The 26,658-nt window shown below is 39.1% G+C and overlaps 1 protein-coding gene across 2 annotated transcripts in view; it reads right to left on the bottom strand.

Moving 5' to 3' along the window:
• Positions 1-26,658, bottom strand: part of LOC150075774 (neurobeachin-like protein 1) — a 693,585-nt gene that overhangs the window by 16,049 nt on the left and 650,878 nt on the right. For both annotated transcript variants that reach the window (XM_090387670.1, XM_090387669.1), the window contains exons 54-55: positions 25,834-25,928; positions 23,243-23,359 (exon numbers count right to left, since the gene is read on the bottom strand). In XM_090387670.1, the coding sequence (XP_090243796.1) occupies positions 23,243-23,359; positions 25,834-25,928 (212 nt within the window). The remainder of the gene's footprint in view (positions 1-23,242; positions 23,360-25,833; positions 25,929-26,658) is intronic.

A 26,658-nucleotide genomic window follows, 5' to 3' on the forward strand; every position in this document is an offset into this window, starting at 1 on the left:
GTTTCTCATCAGGTGTCCAAGATATGCTGTTTTTCTTTTCTTTATGTCCTTTAGCAATTCACAGGTTTTTCCAATTCTCTGCAGGACACTCATTGGTCACTCTTGCTGTCCATGGTATCTATCGTTCTTCTGTACGTCCACATTTCAAATGCTTCTAGCTATTTGAGGTGTTAGTTTTCAGTGTCTATGTCTTGGCACCATACACAAAACTGACTAATTGTAATTATTATTATTAGCCATATGGTGCAAGGAAGCCCGAGACTTATGCTGCACCAGCCAAAAAAAAATAACCAAGTTACCCTGAGAGAGAGAGAGAGAGAGAGAGTGTGTGTGTGTGTGTGTGTGTGTGTGTGTGTGTGTGTGTGTGTGTGTGTGTGTGTGTGTGTGTGTGTGTCAGAAGTAGAAAGGAATCACCAAGAAAGAGAAGAATGATTATATCCAGCTCAGGACCCTGGGTGTGCCAAGCCCATACTCAACAGATGTGAGCCCCTGGGGTTATCTCATCATCCAGATTCTAAGGTGGTGATTCAGGTTTAGATTGCACAATGCAGGTCACATTTTAAGAAAATACTACCTGGCCATTTCAATCCCTGCTTTTATTTCCCTATCTTGTTCATTTTTGTCATTGATCCAACAGCCTAGATATCTGATTTTGTTAACTTTCTCTATCAGCATCCTGTTTAACATGAGGGGAGGTGTTGGCATTGTCCCATTAAGGACCATGAGCTTAGTCTTGTTGATATTAATCCCGAGGCCCATTCTTTCACTTTTTCACTCACATGATTGAGGAGTATCTGTAAGTCCTGCACATTAGTTGCACATCTCCATAGCAAAAGTTGTTAATCACTCTACCACTGACAGATATTCCTTCACTTCTTCCATCTAATGCTCTCTTGAAGATGACGAAATAAATGTTAAACAGGAGGGGGAAGAGTACATGTCCTTGTCTCATTCCACGTTCAATGTTGATGTTTAATGTCTTTCTGCCATCAACTACAATAGATGCCTTTTGGTTCCTGTAAAGGTGTCTGATTATTCGGATGTCCTTTTCATCAAGGCTGGATTCCTCAAGGATCTTGATAAGCTTGGTGTGTTGGACTTGATCAAAGGCCTTCTCAAAGTCAATAAAACAAAGATTTGCATAAATCTGTTGTTCTCTGCACCTTTGTATCATGACCTTGGCACATAATAGTGCTTCCTTTGTACTCAGTCCTTCCCTAAATCCAAACTTTTTTTTTTTTAAGAAAACCCCAAACACAAAAGGTATTAGAACCTATAGTACTTAGTAGTGTGCTTGGGGTGGAGGTTGAGAAGATGAGAGAAGATATTTGTTGACATTAGACTGTAATTTTCAGGAAATACATAAGAAAGGTTGTTCCAGAAAATGGCAGTTGAATGAATAAACAAGGAAGATGAAAAATTGGTTCTGTGAGTTTGAAGTTGGACAGTAAATGGATGTTGGCTGGTGTAGCACATGTTCGGAATATTTTGAAAGAGAGAGCAGGAATTATAGAAGCCAATTCAGAAGAACAGTGCCATGGAAGTATCTGTAGAAAAGGCATGCAGCAGAGACAGTACATCTATGAGACAGAGAGTGGAGAGACTCAGTTAGAGATGAGTCATTAATTAACCTAACTGCTATCTTCTGAATGGAATCTAGAAGACAGAGAGAGATAGGTTTTGGGGGCACTGCCCCAGATGTGGGAACAATATTCCATGGTAGGGCAAATTTGCAATTTGTACAGAGTGAACAGCTGTTTGGAAGAAAATTAACGCTGAGATGGAAAGTTTTTTTTAGATGCAGAGGAAGCAATATTTGCAATGTGCTTGTGCCAAGAGAGATTAGAAGTCAGGGAAATCCCCAAAAGAGATATATTAACTTGCCTAGAAATCTGAGTGTCACCAAAGATAAGCATAGGAGCAGAAGAATCCTTATTGCGAGATATAAGACAAGACCGAGTTTTAGAAGGATTGAAATGAACTAAGTTGTCTTTGACACACTGGAGAATTACCTGGAGATCGGCATTTAAGGAATTGGTAGCAGATATTCGAGAAGTTGAAGCTGATTGAACAGGGCAAGGTTTCTCAAAATGGAAAGTGGAATGCAATGTGCTATCATCGGCAAAATTATGGATAGGATTTCCAGTCAATGGAAGAAGGTCATTAATATACGAGAGGAAAAGAGTGGGAGAAAGAACTGAACCTTGGGGACACCAGCATTAGTGGAGAAGTTAGAAGACTGAGAGCCATCAACCTCAGCGAGTGATCAGAGAGACTGCTGGATAACTAATTACAAAAAACAGTTGGCAAACCATGAGATGGAAGCTTGTTTAGAAGACCTTTATGCCAAACACAATCGAAAGCTTGTGAGATGTCAAGAGCAACTGCTTGTGTTTCACCAAACTTTTCCATTGAATTTGTCCATAAATGGGTAATACAAGCCAAAATATCACCAGTGGATCGACACTGACTGAATTCATACTGGTAATCATTGATCAGATGGAAGGTTTCTAGGTAGTTTAAGAGTTGGTGGTTAATTTATTTCTCCATTACTTTAGAAGTAATTGCAATGGGACGATAAATGGATGGGAGGGATTTGCCATCCCTTTTAGGAACTGGCTGGATATGAGCAAATTTCCAAGCAGAAGGAAAAACACCTTTGGAATAAGAAAGTGAAAAAAGGTGGCAAAGAACAGGAGTAAGTTCAGGAGCACTGGTTTTGAGAACAAGTGGAAAAATACCATCAGGACCTGGAGCTTTCTTAGCATCAAGGTTCACCAAAATCCTTTTGACATCCTTATGACGGAAGACCACAGGAGGCACATTGTCCATTGACTCCTCACAATTCCTGAAAATTTGATTTTGAATTATTTTTAGGAACATTTTGAGGACTTGGCTCATCAAGCTGAGTAGTCTGAAGTCTCCAGAAGTCCTGGTGTTTAGTTTTTGTGGGAAGAGTGATGAACATTGATATCAGCCAGTCCCGAAGGATGTGGCCTGTGTTGTAAATTCTGTTAAATAATTCAACAAGAATGCCAGTGTATTTGTATTCAAGCAATTTGACTATTTCCACTGTGATTTCATCAGGTCCTTCGGCTTTTCACTGCTTCATTGATTTAAACACCCTCTCCACCTCATATCTTAGAATGGATGGCCTTACCACTGCATTGCTGTTGTCATCTAGCTCATGTTTACTGTTGACAAAGAGGTCTTTTATGTATTTAGTCCACATGTCCAGTTTTTCTGATTCTTCCATGATAATCTCACCTTTGTCATTTCGGATTGAAGTTGGTCATTTTCTTCTATTAATTCTTGAAATCTCTTTAATCTTTTTGTGAAGATTGAAATCATCATGTTTTTCTTGCAGAGCTTCTATTTCTCTGCATTTTTCTGTGATCCAGCTCTCTTTTGCTCCTTTAATTTTGTTCTTAATCAGTCTGTTCACCTCCTTGTATCTTAGTGCACTGCAGTTCTTAAATGCTCTGCATTTCTCCATGAGTGTCAAAATTTCATCTATCATCCAGTCCACCTCCTTCAGACATTTTCCATAACCTAGAACTTCTGAGCTCGTTTCAGTCAGAACTGATTTAAAACTTTTCCAAAGATCTTTCACTCCCCTCTTCTCCTGCTTATGAATGTGCTGCTGCATTCTTTCGTTAAGGCATGCCTTCATTAACTGATACATTTCTGGATTTTTTTTAACTTTTCTAAGTCAACTTTTTTCATTGGTTGCTTTCTCCTAGTAGCCTTCAATATCAGCTCGATCTCAGTTATGACTGGATTGTGGTCTGAATCAATATCTGCACTAGGGTCTACACTTGCTTTCTCCTAGTATTTTGCATCCTGTATAATCTATATCATAATGTGAACCCAATACATTGGTTTTTTTGGTAATTCGTTCCAAGTCCTTGGAAGTTGAAATTTTCACTATATGACTAAGCTATTTACCTCTCTAAAAGGTCATTTTTATAATAGAGTGCTACCCTTTCATCATTATCATATATTTCCATTATAAGAATCAATTTGGAACATCTTTATTGATATTTTTCTAAAGAACATTTCTGGAGGTCAAGACCATAAAATAATAAAAACAATTTTCACTTTCCGGTTTATTGGGCTTTTCTGTTAGTGATCTAATTATAAACGGGTATTAAACTCGATCTTATTGCATTTGCGATAATACCAATAGCTGGAACTGTTTGGCTTTTTACATTATTATGGTGAAATGTATTCCCCTTCATTGAAATATTCAATCATATAAAAAACAAATATATTTTCAGAATCTTCTCTTCATTTCTATTTATTTATTACAATGATGAAGGGAAAGCAACCAACGGAAGGGACAAGTGGTGGCAGTGCTAGGAAAAAAAACAAAATCGATTTAGAAATGAAGATGAAAATGATTAAGAAGTACAAAGCAGGACAAAGTTTATCATCGTTTGCACTGAATTAGGTCTTGCTACTTCAACAGTGAATACTATTTTAAGGGACGGTGCGCGTATAAAAACAAACATGTTAAAGGATCAACGCATTTAAGATCAACAGTAATCACAAAACAGTGTTCAGGTGCTATATTGAAGTTGGAAAAACTATTAATAATATGAATGGAAAATCAGATTCAGAAGCAAGTGCCCCTGAGTCCAATGGCCATTCAAGCAAAAGCAAGAAGTATTTATGAAGATATTAAGGATAAGTACAGCGAACCCCAAGTAAAGTTCACGGCAAGCAACGGGTGGTTTAATTGGTTCAAGCATTGCACTGGTTTCAAAAACATTAAAGTAGCATATGTGGTGAGGGTCCTGAGGACGAGAGTTGCCGGTGTGGACGTGCCTTTCTGTTGCTCTTGGAACAGAGAAGTTTTTTCTGATTTATTTTCTGCTTTATTAGTTTAAATTGACATATTAACTTATTTTCTAGAGTAGCTTTATATTCCTATTTACGGTACTTAAGTTTAAAGTAACTTAGATAAAGATTTTGTAGGTATTACTTAGTATCGGAAAGGGTATCAAACCACGTGTTTACCGTTCGTAAATAGTCGCCATTGTTAAGGGAAAATTAATCAGTAAAATCTATTAATCTTGTCGAACTTCATTGGCAATTAAATTGTAATTTTAACTATACATATAACCACTTAGGTTACGTAACATAAATAATTAGTAACAATAAATAATTAATACATAACTTGATACGGAAGTTATATAAAGGGATTTCGTAGATAACACTCGTTACTGAAACATAAATATTTCGTAGATAACACCCGTTACCGAAACATAAATATTTCGTAGATAGCACTCGTAGATTTCGTAGATAACACTTGTTACTGAAACATAAATATAGCGTTATAACTGTGTTGGGATACAAGTTTAGGATTTAATTTTGTACTGAAATTAAAATTTTATTGAAAGTAAATCGAAATCATGACTCAAACCAGAGCAGCAAAGCAAAAGGCTCAAGCTAATGGGAATGCTGTGGCTCAGGGGAGAACTGAAGGGGACAGTTGCCCTCTGAATCACAGCCTTTTAAGATGCACTATTTGCTTGATGTTTACGGAGCAGTCAGGTATGGGACAAGACTCTGCCATGGGGGATGTCTTTGTATGTGTGCGATGCAAGGAGTGTAAGGAAATCAGGCGACAACTCAGCATTGTTATGGGCCTATATGAGAGCTTGAAGGACAGGGTGGATGCCCTCGAAGGATTACAAGTGAGGGGCCCATCAAGCTCTCAGCTGCCAACACCAATGCCAGAGCTTGCACTTGGTCATCGCGCAACACAGCGGCAGCCCCCAAGGCAGAATGCGCTGGTCCCAAAGGAACTAGTAGTTGTTGGTGACTCTATTGTCAGGAAAACGGGAAACATGCTTTGTAAAAAGGATAGGTGGAACAGGACCAGGGTATGTCTGCCAGGGGCAAAGGTTGATGACGTTGTAGAGAGGATATCATCTTTTAAGGGCACAAAAGGTGATATAGTTGTACACGTTGGCACTAATAATATTAAGAGTAGGAGACCGGCGGAATTACTTAACAAGTACAGGTCACTGATGAAAAAAAGCCGTCAATTAGGGCTGAATTTGAAAGTGTCTGCAATTCTGCCCAGACACGATAGGAGGGAGTATATGATGAGAGCCCTGTCGATCAATTCGGCCCTGGAAAGACCAGGCTGAACTTGTTAACAAGTTCAGCCTGGTCTGTACTTGTTAACAGGAGAGACTGCTTCTACAGGGATGGGATACACTTAAATAGGAAGGGTGCAAGAATGTTTAATGATGCTATCGAGGCAGTGTTAGGTGGGTCGGAAAACTGCTAGATTGGGGGGATACAAGGACTAATAGATTAACAGTAGCCACTAGCAGAGGAGAAAGTGATTCTTGCACTCCTATTGGAATGAGCAGCAGCCTGGAAAATAAGATGCAGGATATTTCAGAGACTGCTGGGAATCATTGGGGTACAAATAAACACATGGGTTGTGTTAGGGTAGCTAAGAAAAAGAACAGGTGCATGTATACTTGCATGCACATCAATGCTAGGAGTTTAGTAAATAAATTTGATGAATTTGAGGTATTGCTCAAAACATCAAAGGCAGATATTGTTGGGATTTCAGAGACGTGGTGTCACACAGATATAAGGAATGCAGAACTGGAATTTGGGGAGTACAATGTCTACAGAAAGGATAGACAGGATAGGAAGGGAGGAGGGGTTATGCTATTAGTTAAGAAACACATAAAATCCAAGGAAGTGAAGCCAGTCGACATCGCTGGACAGTGCAGTGTCAAGTCAGTTTGGTGTGACATAAGCATTGGGAGATCAAAATTGAGAGTAGGAGTGTGCTATAGGCCTAATGACTCTGATGAGTATAATAAGAAACTGTAAAGAGAAATAGAGTGGGCCAGTAAATCAGAGAGTCTTATAATGGGGGATTTTAATTTCCCAGATATTGACTGGAATTTGGGGGCTGGTCACTCACACACTAGCAAGGCTTTTGTGGATTTATTGGATGATTGTTTTCTACATCAGCATGCTCAGGAGGCAACTAGAGGGAGTAATACTCTTGATTTGATTATCAGTAGTGATCCTTCATGCATTAAGAATCTGCAGATAAATGAACCACTAGGTGGCAGTGATAACAGTTTTCTGAAGTGGGAGTTACTCAAAGAGGTAACTACCATTAGGGGTAAAGGGAAGGGGTATTGCTTTCGTAAAGGCGACTACGATGGACTGAGACAGTACTTAAATTCTATACAGTGGGATCAACTGATGATGTTACCAACAGCAAATTCAAAATGGAAAGCATTCAAAGAACTTATCTTGGAAGCTACTAGGCTTTACATACCAACTAAGAAATATTGTTCAAGGTTTAGGCCTAAATGGATGTCAGATGAACTAATGAGGCATATGGCAGAGAAGAAAAATGCATGGGATACATACAAATTAACACGTGACACAGAAACCTATGATAGCATTAGCATTAGCATTAGTAGAGGCATTTGATGCAAGAAAGCAAGCTTATGCAGCATCAGCCAAAAAAAAAAAAAAAAAAAACCCACTTCCACTTCACCCCTCTGTTCGTTCAAAATACCTGTCCAGCTGAGCCTTAAACTTATTTAGGCTATCAACCTCCACCACAAGGGATGGAAGTCTGTTCCACCAACCAACCACCCGCTGGCTAAAGGCAAATTTCCGCACGTCTATCCTACATCTGTCTTTCCTCAATTTGAATTTATGCCCTCTCAGGTGATTTTTCTGAGCCAGAGGAAGAATCCCATCAGCATTGAGCATGCTTAAACCATTCAAGGCTTTATACACCTCTATCAGATCACCTCGCTGGTGCCTAGTCTCCAGACACTGTAATTTGCAAAACTTAAGCCTTTCTTCGTAAGAGCACCCCTTTGTTCCATTCACTAATCTTGTTGCCCTTCTCTGTACTCGTTCCAGCAGCTCTACATCCTTCTTGAAATGAGGCCTCCAGACCTGTATACAGTACTCTAGGTGTGGCCTGACCATCGCCTTATACAATGGAATAATCACCTCCTTATCCCTGCTGGAAAAATTCCTGTATATCATTGACAATACTCCATGAGCTACTCTTGCAGCCCGTCTGCACTGCTCAGAGAACTTCATATCTGCCTGCACAACCACCCCCAAGTCCCTTTCATTCTCTACCACTGTCAGTGTTGTACCACAGAGTTGATACGTTGCTCTGCGGTTGCTGTTTCCCATGTGTAGTACTTTACATTTGTCAATGTTAAACTTCATTTGCCACCTCTCAGCCCATCTGCTCAACCTTTCCAGATCCTGTTGCAGCAGCATAGTGTCAGTAGTGTCCTTGACAACCCTGCCAACTTTTGTATCGTCTGCAAACTTGGACATTAAGCCCGATATACCATCATCAATATCATTTATAAATACAGAAAACAATAATGGACCCAACACTGAGCCCTGAGGGACTCCACTAATAACATCAGTCCACGATGAGCAGTGTCCATTGATTACCACTCTCTGTCTTCTCCCCCTCAACCACCCCTTTATCCATAGCAGCAATTTGCCTCCAATGTCACACTGCTCCAATTTGTGTAGCAGTCTTCCATGTGCAACAGTATCAAAAGCCTTTCTAAAATCCAAGTATATAATATCAAAGTTATTCCCTGCATTCAGTTCTTTTGTGATTGCATCATAGTATCCAATCAAGTTGGTCAGGCAAGACTTCCCCTTAACAAAACCATGCTGTGTCTGAGCTATAACTGAAGTCTTGTCTAAATGATCCTGCAGTGCTTCTTTAACCAGTGCCTCCATTAATTTTCCTGGAACAGAAGTTAAGCTCACAGGTCTATAATTACTTGTGTCAGCCTTTGATCCTCCTTTGTGAATTGGGGTCACATTTGCACATTTCCAGTCTATGGGTACCTCCCCTGAGTCCAAGGAAGCTCTCATAATTATGGCTAAGGGTTTGCTTACTTCCTTTGCTGCCTCCTTTAATATAACTGGATAGATCCCATCCACCCTGGGTGCCTTTCTTGTGTTTATCTTCAACAGTTTCTCCTCCACTTTACTCCCAGTTATTTCAAGATTCTGTAGCTTACTGCTAGAGTTGAATACACCTCTGGCATTCCCCTCGCTGAATAACTCCTCATGTGTGAATGTCGATGCAAAATATTCATTTAGTTTGTTAGCTACCTGAGCAGGATCATCAACACTTGACCCATCAATATCAAGTGGACCAATCTGATTCATCCCCTTCCTTCTAGAGTTTACATAAGTAAAGAACTCTTTGCTGTTTTTCTTTGCATCCCATGCCAAGGATTTCTCGTAATCTGCCTTCACCTGCCTAACCTCCTTTGTAACTTGGTTGCATATCAACTTGTATCTATCATAGGCTTCTGTGTCATGTGTTAATTTGTATGTATCCCATGCATTTTTCTTCTCTGCCATATGCCTCATTAGTTCACCTGACATCCATTTTGGCCTAAACCTTGAACAATATTTCTTAGTTGGTATGTAAAGCCTAGTAGCTTCCAAGATAAGTTCTTTGAATGCTTCCCATTTTGAATTTGCTGTTGGTAACATCATCAGTTGGTCCCACTGTATAGAATTTAAATACTGTCTCAGTCCATCGTAGTCGCCTTTACGGAAGCAATAACCCTTCCCTTTACTCCTAATGGTAGTTACCTCTTTGAGTAAATCCCACTTCAGCACACTGTGATCACTGCCACCTAGTGGTTCATCTATCTGCAGATTCTTAATGCATGAAGAATCACTGCTGATAATCAAATCAAGAGTATTACTCCCTCTAGTTGCCTCCCGAACATGCTGATGTAGAAAACAATCATCCAATAAATCCACAAAAGCCCTGCTAGTGTGTGAGTAACCAGCCCCCAAAATCCAGTCAATATCTGGGAAATTAAAATCTCCCATTATAAGACACTCTGATTTACTGGCCCACTCTATTTCCCTGTACAGTTCCTTATTATACTCATCAGAGTCATTAGGCCTATAGCACACTCCTACTCTCAATTTTGATCTCCCAATGTTTATGTCACACCAAACTGACTCCACACTGCACTGTCCAGCGATGTCGACTGGCTTCACTTCCTTGGTTTTTATGTGTTTCTTAACTAATAGCATAACACCTCCCCCCTTCCTATCCTGTCTATCCTTTCTGTAGACGTTGTACTCCCCAAATTGCAGTTCCGCATCCCTTATATCTGTGTGACACCACGTCTCTGATATCCCAACAATATCTGCCTTCGATGTTTTGAGCAATACCTCAAATTCATCAAATTTATTTACTCAACTCCTAGCATTGGTGTACACGCAAGTATACATGAACCTATTTCTATTCTTAGCTACCCTAACACAACCCATGTGCTTACTTGTACCACAATGACTCCCAGCAGTCTCTGAAATATCCTGCATCTTGTTTTTTAGGCTTCTGCTCATTCCAATAGAAGTAGTGCAAGAATCTCTTTCACCTCTGCCAGTGGCTACTGTTAATCTATTCGTCTTTGTCTTCCCCCAAGCTAGCAGTTTTCCGACTCACCTAACACTGCCTCGATAGCATCAGCAAATATTCTTGCACCCTTTCTATTTAAGTGTATCCCATCCCTGTAGAAGCAATCTCTCCTGTTAACAAGTACAGTCCAGGCTGAAAAAAATTCTACCCCTTGAGCCTTGCACAATCTTTCCAGGGCCGAATTGATCGACAAGGCTCTCATCATATACTCCCTCCTATCATGTCTGGGCAGAATTGCAGACACTTTCAAATTCAACCCTAATTCTCGGCTTTTGTTCAACAGTGACCTGTACTTGTTAAGTAATTCTGCCGGTCTCCTACTCTTAATATTATTAGTGCCAACGTGTACAACTATATCACCTTTTGTGCCCTTAAAAGATGATATTCGCTCTACAACGTCATCAACCTTTCCCCTGGCAGACATACCCTGGTCCTGTTCCACCTATCTTTTTTACAAAGCATGTTCCCCGTTTCCCTGACAATAGAGTCACCAACAACTACTAGTTCCTTCGGGACCAGCGCATTCTGCCTTGGGGGTTGTCTCTGTGTCACGCGATGCCCAAGTGCAAGCTCTGGCGTTGATGTGGGCAGCTGAGAGCTTGATGGGCCCCTCAATTTAGTTTCTTCGAGGGCATCCACCCTGTCCTTCAAGCTCTCATATAGGCCCATAAGAACGCCGAGTTGTTGCCTGATATTGATACACTCCTTGCATCGCGCACACACAAAGACATCCCCCTTGGCAGTATCATGTCCCGTACCCGACTGCTCTGCAAACATCAAGCAAACAGTGCATTTTATAAGGCTGTGAGTCAGAGGACAACTGCCCCCCTCAGTTCTGCTCTGAGCCACAGCACTTCCATTAGCTTGAGCCTTTTGCTTTGCTGCTCTGGTCTGAGTCATGATTCTATTAATTTATTAATTAATTATGTTATTAATTATACTACGTTTGTAATCTAAGTCGTTATATGTATTTATTTAAACGTACAATTTAACTGCTAACGAAGTTCAACTAACGCTATCTAGTACGGTATATAACCTACGATATATCTAGTACGGTATCACAATGGCGGGAAAATTACTAACGGTAGTTACGAACACGTGGAAACCCTTACCGATACTTTTACAAGGCCGAGTAAAGAATAAATACACCAAATTAATCAACAAATCACAAAATAATGTTATACTACTAAATGTAAATCAAAAGTTTTAGAAAAACAATAATTTCAAATCAATAAATAAGAAAAATCCACTTAGCAGCTTGGAACACGACCGTCACTAGTTGCTACAAGTTGATCTGTAACCAAGTTACAAAGGAGGTTAGGCAGGCGACGGCATTATTACGAGAGATCCTTGGCAAGGGATGCAAAGAAAAACAGCAAAGAGTTCTTTACTTATGTAAACTCTAGAAGGAAGGGGATGAATCAGATTGGTCCACTTGATATCGATGGGTAACTGTTGATGACCCTGCTCAGGTAGCTAACAAACTAAATGAATATTTTGCATCGACATTCACACATGAGGAGTTATTCAGTGAGGAGAATGCCAGAGGTGTACTCAACTCTAGCAGTAAGCTAAAGAATCTTGTAATAACGGAGAGTAAAGTGGAGGAGAAATTGTTGAAGATAAACACAAGAAAGGCACCTGGGGTGGATGGGATCTATCCAGTTATATTAAAGGAGGCAGCAAAGGAAGTAAGCAAACCCTTAGCCATAATTATGAGAGCTTCGTTGGACTCAGGGGAGGTACCCATGGACTGGAGATGTTCAAATGTGACCCCAATTCACAAAGGAGGATCAAAGGCTGACACAAGTAATTATAGACCTGTGAGTTTAACTTCTGTTCCCAAAATTAATGGAGGCACTGGTTAAAGAAGCACTGCAGGATCATCTAGACAAGACTTCAGTTATAGCTCGGACACAGCATGGTTTTGTTAAGGGGAAGTCTTGCCTGACCAATTTGATTGGATACTATGATGCAGTTACAAAAGAACTGGATGCAGGGAATAACTTTGATATTATATACTTGGATCTTAGAAAGGCTTTTGATACTGTTGCACATAGAAGACTGCTGCACAAATTGGAGCAGTGTGGCACTGGAGGCAAATTGCTGCTATGGATAAAGGTGTGGTTGAGGGGGAGAAGACAGAGAGTGGTAATTAATGGACACTGCTCATCATGGACTAATGTTATTAGTGGAGTCCCTCAGGGTTCAGTATTGGGTCCATTATTGTTTTCTGTATTTATAAATGATATTGATGATGGTATATCAAGCTTAATGTCCAAGTTTGCAGACGATACGAAGGTTGGCAGGATTGTCAAGGACACTACTGACACTATGCTGCTGCAACAGGATCTGGAAAGGTTGAGCAGATGAGCTGAGAGGTGGCAAATGAAGTTTAACATTGAGAAATGTAAAGTACTACATATGGGAAACAGCAACCCCAGAGCAACGTATCAACTCTGTGGTACTACACTAACAGTGGTAGAGAATGAAAGGGACCTGGGGGTGGTAGTGCAGGCAGATATGAAGTTCTCTGAGCAGTGCAGACGGGCTGCAAGAGTGGCTCATGGTGTATTGTCAATGATATATAGGAATTTTTCTAGCAGGGATAAGGAGGTGATTATTCCCTTGTATAAGGCAATGGTGAGGCCACACCTAGAGTACTGTATACAGGTCTGGAGGCCTCATTTCAAGAAGGATGTAGAGATGCTGGAACGAGTACAGAGAAGGGCAACAAGATTAGTGAATGGAACAAAGGGGTGCTCTTACGAAGAAAGGCTTAAGTTTTGCGAATTACAGTGTCTGGAGACTAGGCACCAGCGAGGTGATCTGATAGAGGTGTACAAAGTCTTGAATGGTTTGAGCATGCTCAATGCTGATGGGATTCTTCCTCTTGCTCAGAATAATCACCTGAGAGGGCATAAATTCAAATTGAGGAAAGACAGATGTAGGATAGATGTGCGGAAATTTGCCTTTAGCCAGCGGGTGGTTGGTAGGTGGAACAGACTTCCATCCCTTGTCGTGGAAGTTGATAGCCTAAATAAGTTTAAGGCTCAGCTGGACAGGTATTTCGAACGAACAGAGGGGTGAAGTGGAAGTGGTTATTTTTTATTTATTTATTTTACTTTATTTATTTATTTTTTTTTGGCTGATGCTGCATAAGCTTGCTTTCTTGCATCAAATGCCTCTACTAATGCTAATGCTAATGGTGAAGTCACCAGTGCGAATTCTGCAACTGCAGAGAAATTTTGAGATGTGCTGGAAAAAAACCCCTTCTAAATCTTCAAAGCCCTCAACTTCCGCAGTGGCAAGCTTATCAGCTGCGCAGTTAATTCTGGCAACGATGCTCGAAAGGTAAAACTTGCTGATGTTATGCCTGTCTCCTCTCTCTTTTTCAATTTTATAACTGAAATTTTTGTAATTTTGTACACTTTTGTAATTTTTCCTGCACATGAGATAAAAAAATTAATAAATAATTCCATTTACATATTCGTCGAACATTTCTTTTTTGTCTCAATCAAATTTGCGAGGGCTGCATAAGCATTTAGGGAGATACCGACTTACGTAGAGTTATGTGAAACGCAACCCTTATGTAAGTCAGGAGTGGCTGTAATAATAATATATCTGGACATCACAGCTGCTGAAAGGATTTCTACAGTGATATTGATGGGCATGTGGACATTAGCATTAGTAGAGGCATATGATGCAAGAAAGCAAGCTTATGCAGCATCAGCCAAAAAAAAAAAAAAAAACCCCACTCCCATTTCAATCCTCCATTCGTTCGAAATACCTGTCCAGCTGAGCCTAAAATTTATTTAGGCTATCAACTTCCACAACAAGGGATGGAAGTCTGTTCCACCAACTACCCGCTGGCTAAAGGCAAATTTCCACATATCTATCCTACATCTGTCTTTCCTCAATTTGAATTTATGCCCTCACAGGTTATTATTCTGAGCAAGAGGAAGAATCTCATCAGCATTGAGCATGCTCAAACCATTCAAGGCTTTATACACCTCTATCAGATCACCTTGCTGGTGCCTAGTCTCCAGACAACTGTAATTTGCAAAACTTAAGCCTTTCTTCGTAAGAGCAACCCTTTGTTCCCTTCACTAATCATGTTGCCCTTCTCTGTACTCATTCCAGCAGCTCTACATCCTTCTTGAAATGAGGCCTCCAGACCTGTATACAGTACTCAAGGTGTGGCCTCACCATTGCCTTATACAAGGGAATAATCACCTCCTTATCCCTGCTAGAAAAATTCCTGTATATTATTGACAAGACACCATGAGCTACTCTTGAAACCTGTCTGCACTGCTCACAGAACTTCATATCTGCCTGCACAATTACCCTCAGGTCCTTTTCATTCTCTACCACTGTCAGTGTAGTACCACAGAGTTGATACGTTGCTCTGGGGTTACTGTTTCCCATATGTAGTACTTTACATTTGTCAATGTTAGATTTCATTTGCCACCTCTCAGCCCATCTGCTCAACCTTTCCAGATCCTGTTGCATAGTGTCAGTAGTGTCCTTAACAATGCTGCTAACCTTTGTATCGTCTGCAAATTTGGACATTAAGCTTGATATACCATCATCAATATCATTTATAAATACAGAAAACAACAATGGACCCAACACTGAACCCTGAGGTTTTTTTTTTTTTTTTAGGAGCATTAGCAACTAAGGCCATATTGCTCCAGGGATATGCGGTGGTCACTCCCTGACCTTTCAGCATCCTCCGTATTTGGTGGTCACAGGCTCGAACTCCGGTCTAATCAAGAAGGGTGTGCTATGCACTGCTGCTCCTGCCTACCTGCTACGGAGGTGCCTGAACCCTTATTAACTCCACAAATAACATTAGTACACGATCAGCAGTGTCCATTGATTACCACTCTCTGTCTTCTCCCCCCTCAACCACCCCTTTATCCATAGCAGCAATTTGCCTCCAATGCCACACTGCTCCAATTTGTGCAGTAGTCTTCCATGTGCAACAGTATCAAAAGACTTTCTAATATCCAAGATATTCCCTGCATCCAGTTCTTTTGTGACTGCATCTTAGCATCCAATCCAATTGGTCAGGCAAGACTTTCCCTTAACAAAACCATGCTGTGTCCGAGCTATAACCGAAGTCTTGTCTAGATGATCCTGCAGTGCTTCTTTAACCAGTGCCTTCATTAATTTTCCTAGAACAGAAGTTAAACTCACAGGTCTATAATTACTTGTGTCGGCCTTTGACCCTCATTTGTGAATCGGGGTCACATATGCACATCTCCAGTCTATGAGTACCTCCCCTGAGTCCAAAGAAGCTCTCATAATTGTGGCTAAGGGTTTACTTACTTCCTTTGCTGCCTCCTTTAATATAACTGGATAGATCCCATCCACTCTGGGTGCCTCTATGTTTATCCTCAACAATTTCTCCTCCACTTTCCTCTCAGTTATTACAAAATCATCTAGCTCACTGCCAGAGTTTACTTCACCTCTGGCATTCCCCTTCCTGAATAACTCCTCATGTGTGAATGTAGATGCAAAATACTCGTTTAGTTTGTTAGCCACCTGAGCAGGATCCTCAACTGTTGAACCATCAATATTCAGTGGACCAATCTGATTCATCCCTTTCCTTCTAGAGTTTACATAGGTAAAGAACGCTTTTCTGTTTTTCTTTGCATCCTTTGCCAAGGATTTCTCATAATCTGCCTTTGCCTACCTAATCTCCTTTGTGACTTGGTTACAGACCAGCTTATATCAGCTTTATTCAGCGAGAGGAAGGACAGAGGTGTATGCAACTCTGGCAGTAAGCTAGAGAATCTTGTAATCTCTGAGAGTCAAGTGGAGGGGAAATTGTTGAAGATAAACACAGGAAAGGAAAGGATGGTGGATGGGATCTATCCAGTTATATTAAAGGAGGCAGCAAAGGAAGTAAGCAAACCCTTAGCCATAATTATGAGAGCTTCCTTGGACTCGGGGGAAGTACCCATGGACTGGAGATGTGCAAATGTGACCCCAATTCACAAAGGAGGATCAAAGGCTGACACAAGTAATTACAGACCTGTGAGTTTAACTTCAGTTCCCGGAAAATTAATGGAGGCACTGGTTAAAGAAGCACTGCAGGATCATCTAGACAAGACTTCAGTTATAGCTCGGACACAGCATGGTTTTTGTTAGCTACCTTTACACAACTCATGTGTTTACTTGTACCGCAGACTCCCAGCAGTCTCTGAAATATCCTGAATCTCGTTTTCCAGGCTGCTGCTCATTCCAATAGAAGCAGTGTAAGAACCACTTTCACCTCTGCTAGTGGCTACTATTAATCTATTAGTCCTTGTATCACCCCAAGCTAGCAGTTTTCCGACTCACCTAACACTGCCTCGATAGCATCAGCAAATATTCTTGCACCCTTTCTATTTAAGTGTATCCCATCCCTGTAGAAGCAGTCTCTCCTGTTAACAAGTACAGACCAGGCTGAAAAAAACATGACATGTCCATCAATATCACTTATTTTAAAGGGTGTCTCCTAGAACATCAATTCAACTCTGTCTCATCTCTCTGTGAAGGACAGTACTACTGTAAAAGGGCCAAATATGTGATTAGTGTGGGGTTTGTGTGAGTTGCGTTGTTCTAGCCACAAGGCTACCTAGACACATCAATCACCTGGAGAGATGATTCTGGGTACTTTTCCACACCATGTGTCCAGGTGGCCAGTCCCAGTAGAGCATGTACCGTCACAATTCATTCAACAACAGCCTAATGTTGCCAAAAGGTGACAGATTCCTCTGGTAAAAAAAAAAAAAAAAAAAAGAATGAAAGAAAAAAACTGGGCAACTTCCCCTAGAAAAAAATAAAATAAAAAATGAGAGAGTAAAAAACTGGGACCTTCATCAGAAATAAAAAAATTAAAAAAAGGAAAAAAAAAAAAACATTAGTACACTGCTGTCATCACATACTCCTTCAATAATATATATAGATTTAACTCATGTATATAGTAACTCACTATATTACAATTATTCAATATCTGCTGAACAATTTGTTTGCAAATGGATTCCAGACACTCATTAGTTACATTTCAGATTAACTAATAATAGTAATTTGCCATAAATCACTCCAACAAACAGGCAAATCACAAAAAAATTTGTTTTCAGAAAAGAACTAATTAGATCCTAATCTGTAACTAAAATTATAAGATATTTCTTTTTCAGTGAGTGATTTTATCCACATTATGCCTACATACTACAGCAATTTACATACAGTTTTTACCCCCTCATTACCAGTTCTGAAATATACAATGTTCTTCACTTAACTAACCCACAGATGCTAGCCTACTGTAAACTGAAGCTGTTAAATGATATGCTGTATTAAAGATGTCTTTTATTTATAGTCACTAATCTGCAAGTTGTTCCAAATTATGTCTAGACTACCCAGAACTCTGTATCACTAATTTCAACACTGTTCAACATACATCCAAAGTACTGTATTACAAAGGACTAATCATATGTTTGTTTGTTTGTTACTTTGGTTTTTAGGAGCATTAGCAACTAAAGCCATATTGCTCCAGGGATATGCGGTGGTCTTTCCCTGACCTTTCCGCATGGTCACGGGCTCGAACCCTGGTCTGATCAAGAAGCGTGTGCTACGCACTGCTGCTCCTGCCCACCTGGCTACGGAGGCGCCTGTAATGAGACATATGGCAGAGAAGAAAAATGCATGGGATACATATAAATTAATGGGTGACATGGAAGCCTATGATAGATATAAGCTGGTCTGTAACCAAGTCACAAAGGAGATTAAGCAGTAAAGGCAGATTATGAGAAATCCTTGGCAAAGGATGCAAAGAAAAACAGAAAAGAGTTCTTTACCTATGTAAACTCTAGAAGGAAAGGGATGAATCAGATTGGTCCACTGGATATTGATGGTTCAACATTTGAGGATCCTGCTCAGGTGGCTAACAAACTAAACGAGTATTTTGTCTACATTCACACATGAGGAGTTATTCAGGAAGGGGAATGCCAGAGGTGAAGTAAACTCTGGCAGTGAGCTAGATGATTTTGTAATAACTGAGAGGAAAGTGGAGGAGAAATTGTTGAGGATAAACATAAAAAAGGCACCTCGGGTGGATGGGATCTATCTAGTTACATTAGAGGCAGCAAAGGAAGTAAGCAAACCCTTGGCCAGTGGTTTTCAACCTTTTTTTTAATAAAGGCCCCTAAGTAATTTATTTTATTTTGTGGCACCCCTACTCAATTTTCTACCTTTTAGAACCGATTCTCTCTCTGTATATATCCGTATATATATAATATTAAAAAATATGTAGGTTATACGATATTTTATTACAATAATATAATTATAAAAATTACATTTCATAATACAAATTATATATATATACAGTATATAATTTTATTCTTTATATAGAGGTACTAAGTAAACATCAATTATAGATCACTACATAATTCAAAAGATACTTTACACCTTTTTATAATGAAATAAATTAAAAAATAATAATAAGTTTAAGTAACTTAAACCCAAATTACGTGGCATCCCTGGAACGTTGATGCGGCACCCTGGTTGAAAACCACTGCCCTTAGCCATAATTATGAGAGCTTCTTTGGACTCAGGGGAGGTACTCATAGACTGGAGATGTGCATATGTGACTCCGATTCACAAATGAGGGTCAAAGGCCGACACAAGTAATTATAGATCTGTGAGTTTAACTTCTGTTCCAGGAAAATTAATGGAGGCACTGGTTAAAGAAGCACTGCAGGATCATCTAGACAAGACTTCAGTTATAGCTCAGACACAGCATGGTTTTGTTAAGGGGAAGTCTTGCCTAACCAATTTGATTGGATACTATGATGCAGTCACAAAAGAACTGGATGCAGGGAATAACTTTGATATTATATACTTGGATCTTAGAAAGGCTTTTGATACTATTGCACATGGAAGACTGCTGCACAAATTGGAGCAGTGTCGCATTGGAGGCAAATTGCTGCTATGGATAAAGGGGTGGTTGAGGGGGAGAAGACAGAGAGTGGTAATCAATGGACACTGTTCATCGTGGACTAATGTTATTAGTGGAGTCCCTCAGGGTTCAGTATTGGGTCCATTATTGTTTTCTGTATTTATAAATGATATTGATGATGGTATCTCAAGCTTAATGTCCAAGTTTGCAGACGATACGAAGGTTGGCAGGGTTGTCAAGGACACAACTGACGCTATGCTGCTGCAAGAGGATCTGGAAAGGTTGAGCAGATGGGCTGAGAGGTGGCAAATAAAGTTTAACATTGACAAATGTAAAGTACTACATATGGGAAACAGCAACACCAGAGCAACGTATCAACTCTGTGGTACTACACTGACAGTGGTAGAGAATGAAAAGGACCTGGGAGTAATTGTGCAGGCAGATATGAAGTTCTCTGAGCAGTAGAGAAGGGCTGCAAGTGTAGCTCATGGCATCTTGTCAATGATATACAGGAATTTTTCTAGCAGGGATAAGGAGGTGATTATTCCCTTGTATAAGGCAATGGTGAGGCCACACCTTGAGTACTGTATACAAGTCTGGAGGCCTCATTTCAAGAAGGATGTAGAGCTGCTGGGATGAGTAAAGAGAAGGGCAACAAGATTAGTGAATGGAACAAAGGGTTGCTCTCACGAAGAAAGGTTTAAGTTTTGCAAATTACAGTGTCTGGAGACTAGGCACCGGCGAGGTGATCTGATAGAGTTGTATAAAGCCTTGAATGGTTTGAGCATGCTCAATGCCGATGGGATTCTTCCTCTTGCTCAGAATAATCACCTGAGAGGGCTTAAATTCAAATCGAGGAAAGACAGTTGTAGGATAGATGTGCGGAAATTTGCCTTTAGCCAGCAGGTAGTTGGTTGGTGGAACAGACTTCCATCCTTTATTGTGGAAGTTGATAGCCTAAATAAATTTAAGGCTCAGCTGGACAGGTATTTCAAACGAATTAAGGGGTGAAATGGGAGTAGTTGTTTTTTGGCCGATGTTGCATAAGCTTGCTTTCTTGCATCATATACGTCTACTAATGCTAATGCTAGATGATCCTGCAATGCTTCTTTAACCAGTGCTTCCATTAATTTCCCTGGAACAGAAGTGAAACTAACAGGTCTGTAATTACCTGTGTCTCCCTTTGATCCTTCTTTGTGGATTGGGGTCACATTTGCACATCTCCAGTCCATGGGTACCTACCCTGAGTCCAGGGAAGCTCTCATAATTATGGCTAAGGGTTTGCTTACTTCCTTTGCTGCCTCCTTTAATATAACTGGATAGACTCCATCCACCCCAGGTGTGTTTGTGTTCTTGTGTTTATCTTCAACCATTTATCCTCCAATTTACTCTCAGTTATTACAAGATTATCTAGCTTATTGCCAGAGTTCAATACACGTCTGGCATTCCCCACCCTGAATAACTCCTGATGTGTGAATGTCAATGCAAAATATTCATTTAGTTTGTTAGCTACCTGAGCAGGATCATCAACAGTTGAACCACAGATATCAAGTGGACCAATCTGATTCATCCCCCTTCCTTCTAGAGTTTACATAAGTAAAGAACTCTTTGCTGTTTTTCTTTGCATCCTTTGGCAAAGATTTCTCGTAATCTGCCTTCGCCTGCCTAACCTCCTTTGTAACATGGTTACAGGCCAGCTTATATCTATCATAGGCTTCTGTGTCACATGTTAATTTATATGTTTCCCATGCATTTTTCTTCTCTGTCACATGTCTAATTAGTTCATCCATTTAGGCCTAAACCTTGAACAATATTTCCTAGTTGGTATGAAAAGCCTAGTTACTTCCAAGATTAATTCTTTGAATGCTTTCCATTTAGAATTTGCTCTTGGTTACATCACCAGTTGGTCCCACTGTGTAGAATTTAAAAATTGTCTCAGACCACTGTAGTCCCCTTTATGAAAGCAAAAATCCTTCCCTTTACCCCTGATGGTAGTTACCTCTTTGAGTAAATCCCACTTCAGCACACTGGGTTCCTTTATCTGCAGATTCTTGATGTATGAAGAATCACTACTGACAATCAGATCAAGAGTATTACTCCCTCTAGTTGCCTCTCAAACATGCTGCTGTAGAAAACAATCATTCAATAAATCTACAAAAGCCTTGCTAGCATATGAATGACCAACCTACAAATTTTAGTGGTTTACTGGAAATTAAAATTCCCCATTATAAGCCACTCCAATTTACTGGCCCACTCTAATACAAGATTTGCAACTGTCTCCAACGCATGCCTTGAACTCCCTCCAACTAGTATAATAAGATTGTCTGCATATGCAATGATTTTTGTTTTTGTAAATGAATGGGCCAGCCAATCTTGAAGAATAGTATTCCACATAAGTGAACTCAGGATTGAGTTCGGAGGGCACTCTCGAGTTATGTTCCACGTAACTTGAAAAAAGCTGGGATTAACAATTATCTGGAGCTGAGAGAAATAGCTTCTAAGTTATATAGTGTTTAAGGCAGTTTGGTTGGCATAATCACTCAAGAGAGCTTTCCCACTAGAGGGAGTTGAATTCCCTCGAAGTCCACGAAAACAGATAGTAGATATTTATCAGGAGAGTTTTCGATATGAAGAACAAAGTTCGCCAATGCATCTTCGCAAGATCTCCCTGCATAAAAGTCATATTGTTGGGGCAATAGTAAATTAGCTTCTTGTAAAAGAGAGGTAATTCTAGAGGCCATAAGATGTTCCAGGATTTTCCCCATATTTGCCAGAAAAGCAAATCGGCTGATAAGGTTTAGCTTCATTACATAGTTTAAGTGGCTTTGGAATCAATTTCAAAAGTGCTACTTTATACATATGGATGAGAATGTTCCTTGAATTAGACATTTATTAAAGAGTCTATTGGTATTTTGTAAACTTGGTACTATTTTCTTAGTAACTGAAGTAAATAAATCACTCTGTTAGTTGCATAATTATTATTATTAACTTCCCAAATTTAGGAATAGATATCTCTGTCCAAAGGAAAAAGCTTGTCTAATATTGAGTTCATTGTTTAAACCCAAGCCATGATTTCATTTGACCATGTCCTGACTGTCCTGTAAATTTTTGTTGTTTATCAGATCTCTGGATATTTTATATTTAAGACCCCAATGGGTCAGCATTTCCAGAGACTGGACAAAATTCATCCACATAGTTCATTTACTATTTGCTATGGTATATTAATTCTTTGTATTAACGTAAATTGTGTGTAGCCGCTCTACTTTGTCAAGTGGCCAGTGCCAATGACGTTGATATCTACATGAACCTGCATTCTTAAATTTGATAGCTCAGAGGGCAACCACAAGAACAGAGTTTATCTACTGTTCTTTTCTTATATGCTAACTTGTAAGATAAAATTAGTAAATCCTGGATATAAGTCGCTAATTCAGTGGTTGTCATATTTTCATAGTAAGATAGATATTAAGATATTTTCATAAGTAAGATAGTAAGATAAAGATATTTTCGTAGTAAGATAGTAAAATTATTGGGAAAACGTAGATTAACTGATTCCTCAAGTCATCCAATTAATATTCTTAATTGAAAATCTAATCAATTCCAGTATAGGAGGTGCACTATTGTCATAGTTTGGTGTAGACCTAATAAGATAAACAGAAAAGGCATACAAATCGATATGATACACATAATAAAACTACAGAGAGAAGAGAAATGCAACAACAAATTTTTGAGAGATTATTGGCAAATCAATGTTTCCCATTAATTCTAAAAAAATAAAAGAAAAACTATCTTACCCTTGATGCAGATACTGCCATATCAAGTTCAGTGCTTATAATGACACAGGTAATTTCATCATCATGGCCATATAATATTTGGAGTGGTTTACTGGATATAATGGAGGTGGTTCCTCCCTATGTTGGGCAAAAAAAAAAAAAAAAAAAAAAGAGAATCCTTTAGTATGATTGCAACCAGTATACAACAAATCTATACAGTTTACCTTAGCATTTCATTCATTATGTTTGCATATCCTAACTCTGAGATATATCTCTAGAAATACCAGACAAAAATCATTATCATTATTCTTTAATTGTACTATATTTCATATTTACTAGGGGGCTTTGCCCCCTGCGCTCACTTATTTTGATAAAAAGTAAAATAAAATACAGAAGCTTTCAAACTGTGTGTATCTCTTCCTCTGCTATGAATACATAAATACGTTACATATGGAAATCAAGAATGGTACCACATGGTCATGTTAGATAAACATAGCATGTGACGATGCTTAAACAGAAGCTTGTTTTACCACAGTAAAACAAGCTTCTGTTGTGTATTACCATGTAACCCATATCTCTTCTCCTGTTGGCTGAATAAATATCACTAGGAGGAAAATTATTTTAATGTATAGAAAGATAACTCATCATTTCGGATGTTCCTGCAGTTATTCATGTATTGTACATTGTTAATCAAGAGTATGCATCTGTTTATCAAAGGTCTGTGGGCTGCAGCTTTCTGTGAAAATTCATGGCATGCAGCTCTCTACATTTGCTCTAGTACCTTCAGCTTCAAACTGAGTTTCTTTAGAGTCTGATGATGAAATGCTTGTGTGCACAAACCTGCTATCTGAGGACAGTTACACACTATCTAATCAAAAATTATGGACCATTTGAAGTTATAAATGGAAATGCATTTATTCAAAGAAATTTTAATACATGTTGCCCACCTTTGGCCATAATGACTGTTTCAATGCATCATGGAAGACATTTTACTAATTTCTGGTAAAAAGTGGGTGGTATTATTATCATGATCTACCCTGATCTACTCCTTTAAACCATTCACGAGGCTCCACTGATGAAGACTTGGTACTGCCCTAATTCTGCATTTCCATACATCCCAAGATTGTTTGGACTGAATTATACTGGCCACCATAATGTGCCAATGTTATCAGCTTCAAAACCGTGCATTCACAACCCTTGCTTTGTGACATGGAGCATTTTTATATCAAAAGTATTAATAATTCATTTTTTGAGAATTATTAATAAGTAGAGAACACAAAAGGCCAAGCTGAATTGTCTGGAACATCAAGGTAGGAGACACAGCATATATGGGTCTATGAACTGACCAATGGACCTAGCCTACTGCACAAGAAATACCCTAGACATGATGCTTCCTCCCAGCTTCACAGACAGAACAAAACACTCAGGTAGTATCAGAGTACATTTACAAAAAACTTGTGGAAAGTGTTCCATGGAGACTATATGCTGTCATAAAGGCTAACGATTTCAGCACGTTATTAGTTTTCCTGTAAATAAAACTTATTTGTAAATATGCAGGTGTTTGTTTGAATATTAATGATGGGGCAGCATATTTACCTTACCACACACATGAAAAGTTGATTTGTTGATAAAAATAAATCTATCCAATCTGCCTGTGCATATCCATCAGCAACAAAGCTTTTTAAATGGGTGATTATCTATTTTAAGAGCTTGAACAATTTGAATTTTATATGCCTACAGCTTCTTCAAACGAGCATAGAGAATTTTCCTCATGGTTAGTCATACCAAACAAAATTCTCTGCTGACATAATAAGTTAACTTCAAGCTGGGTCGAAAGGTTTACATCAATTGTCCCAGCCTCAACTGTCACAAGGCTTACCCCTTTCCTTCCCAGCTCAGTACACTATTTACTTCTTGAAACTGTTTCAACCACCACTGGACAGACTGTCTTTGAAGGTGCTTTCTCTCCATATTCCAAAATTTCATTGCATTTTAATGACAGATATAAATAAAAAAAAAAAAAAATAAATTTTCTGTTTATACTCCGGGACGACCACACAGTCAGAGGAGTTCACAAGGTAGAGAGAATACAAGAAACAGCACCATATTCAGCAGTCATGGGCTTGAACCCAGGTCACTCAAGGCATGTGTACTTATGCACCCATGCGCTTGATCAATCAGATACGGCAGTCTGTATTCCCAATACTACAGCATAGCATATAGCTTCAAGTGAAGCTGTATACTATGGCATTGGGAATTTAAATATCTGTTCAACCAATGCCAACATAACACTGTGTGTTTTCAGTCTTGCCAATTAGTTACATTACCTGATGAAGTTCCATGAAATTTTTTAATGTCAAACAAAACTGAAATTTCTCTCTAGCAGGCAGAGTTTTCTTTTTTATGTTGGTTGTGATATGGTGAATAATATATGCTGACCATGTATAATAATGTGCCTTTTATGCAAACTCTGATTTATTTACACAGATATATATATTAAATGATGCTACTACTCTACCAACATGACAGCTGTAAACATTTCTGCAGTTTGAAGCTTTATGCTCCGAATTTATATGCAAATTATACTTCTGCATTATTTTTTAAAAATTTACCTGAATATTTAGTTCCCATATCATACATGTTGTATCCCTTGATCCTGTTATCAGATGAGTGCTACTGTGATCCAGAGAAAGGCATGTTATGATATCTAAAAATGGCAAATTAATATATAAATGAAATAACTTTAAACTGCTACAAACTATTATTAAACTAAATTATTTTAAAATTGTGTTGATATTATTATTATTATTATTATTATTGTTGTTCTTATATTATTTCTTCCTGATGGGGATTTGACTCCATGACAGGTACTGGTACCAAGTGCACAACAGGGTGGTTGTTATATCTATATCTGGTGTTACCATTGGTCAAGGAACTTCCTGACTATTCTACAGTAAGTATTCAAGACTGCGACTTACTTATCTCCTAGGGAACACATACAAGGAACTTGTGTTCTCTGGGAGACCTATTATTGCTGGTCTGTTATGTAGCGGCATTGGCACCATACTGGTGGTAGACACGATGTTTGGGATGGTCGTAACTTGTTGCATATGCCATATCTCTTTCATCTTCTGTCTTAGGTCCATATAGTTTCTGATCTTTTCCTCATGTGTTTTCTAGACATTGGCAGTGTTGGGCACTACTATGGTTCTTTCCTTCTTGTCAACAAAAGTTGTGTTTGTTCTATTGTGTGGAATTATCTTGTCTGTCATAATGGTACAGTTTGTGAGTTGTGGGTCTCTAATATAGTCTGGGTAATATGGTAAGCTTTTTTTTGATCAACTGGTATTTCCTCCTAGCTTCAGATGTATTATCCTGGCTACCTGGTCGTGTCTATGAGTGTACTCCACCTGGGTGATCATCTTGCATCCTGAGGT

Source organism: Mastigoproctus giganteus, chromosome 13 (genome assembly GCF_048544385.1).
Source record: "Mastigoproctus giganteus isolate SK-2022 chromosome 13, ASM4854438v1, whole genome shotgun sequence".
NCBI lineage: Eukaryota > Metazoa > Arthropoda > Arachnida > Uropygi > Thelyphonidae > Mastigoproctus > Mastigoproctus giganteus.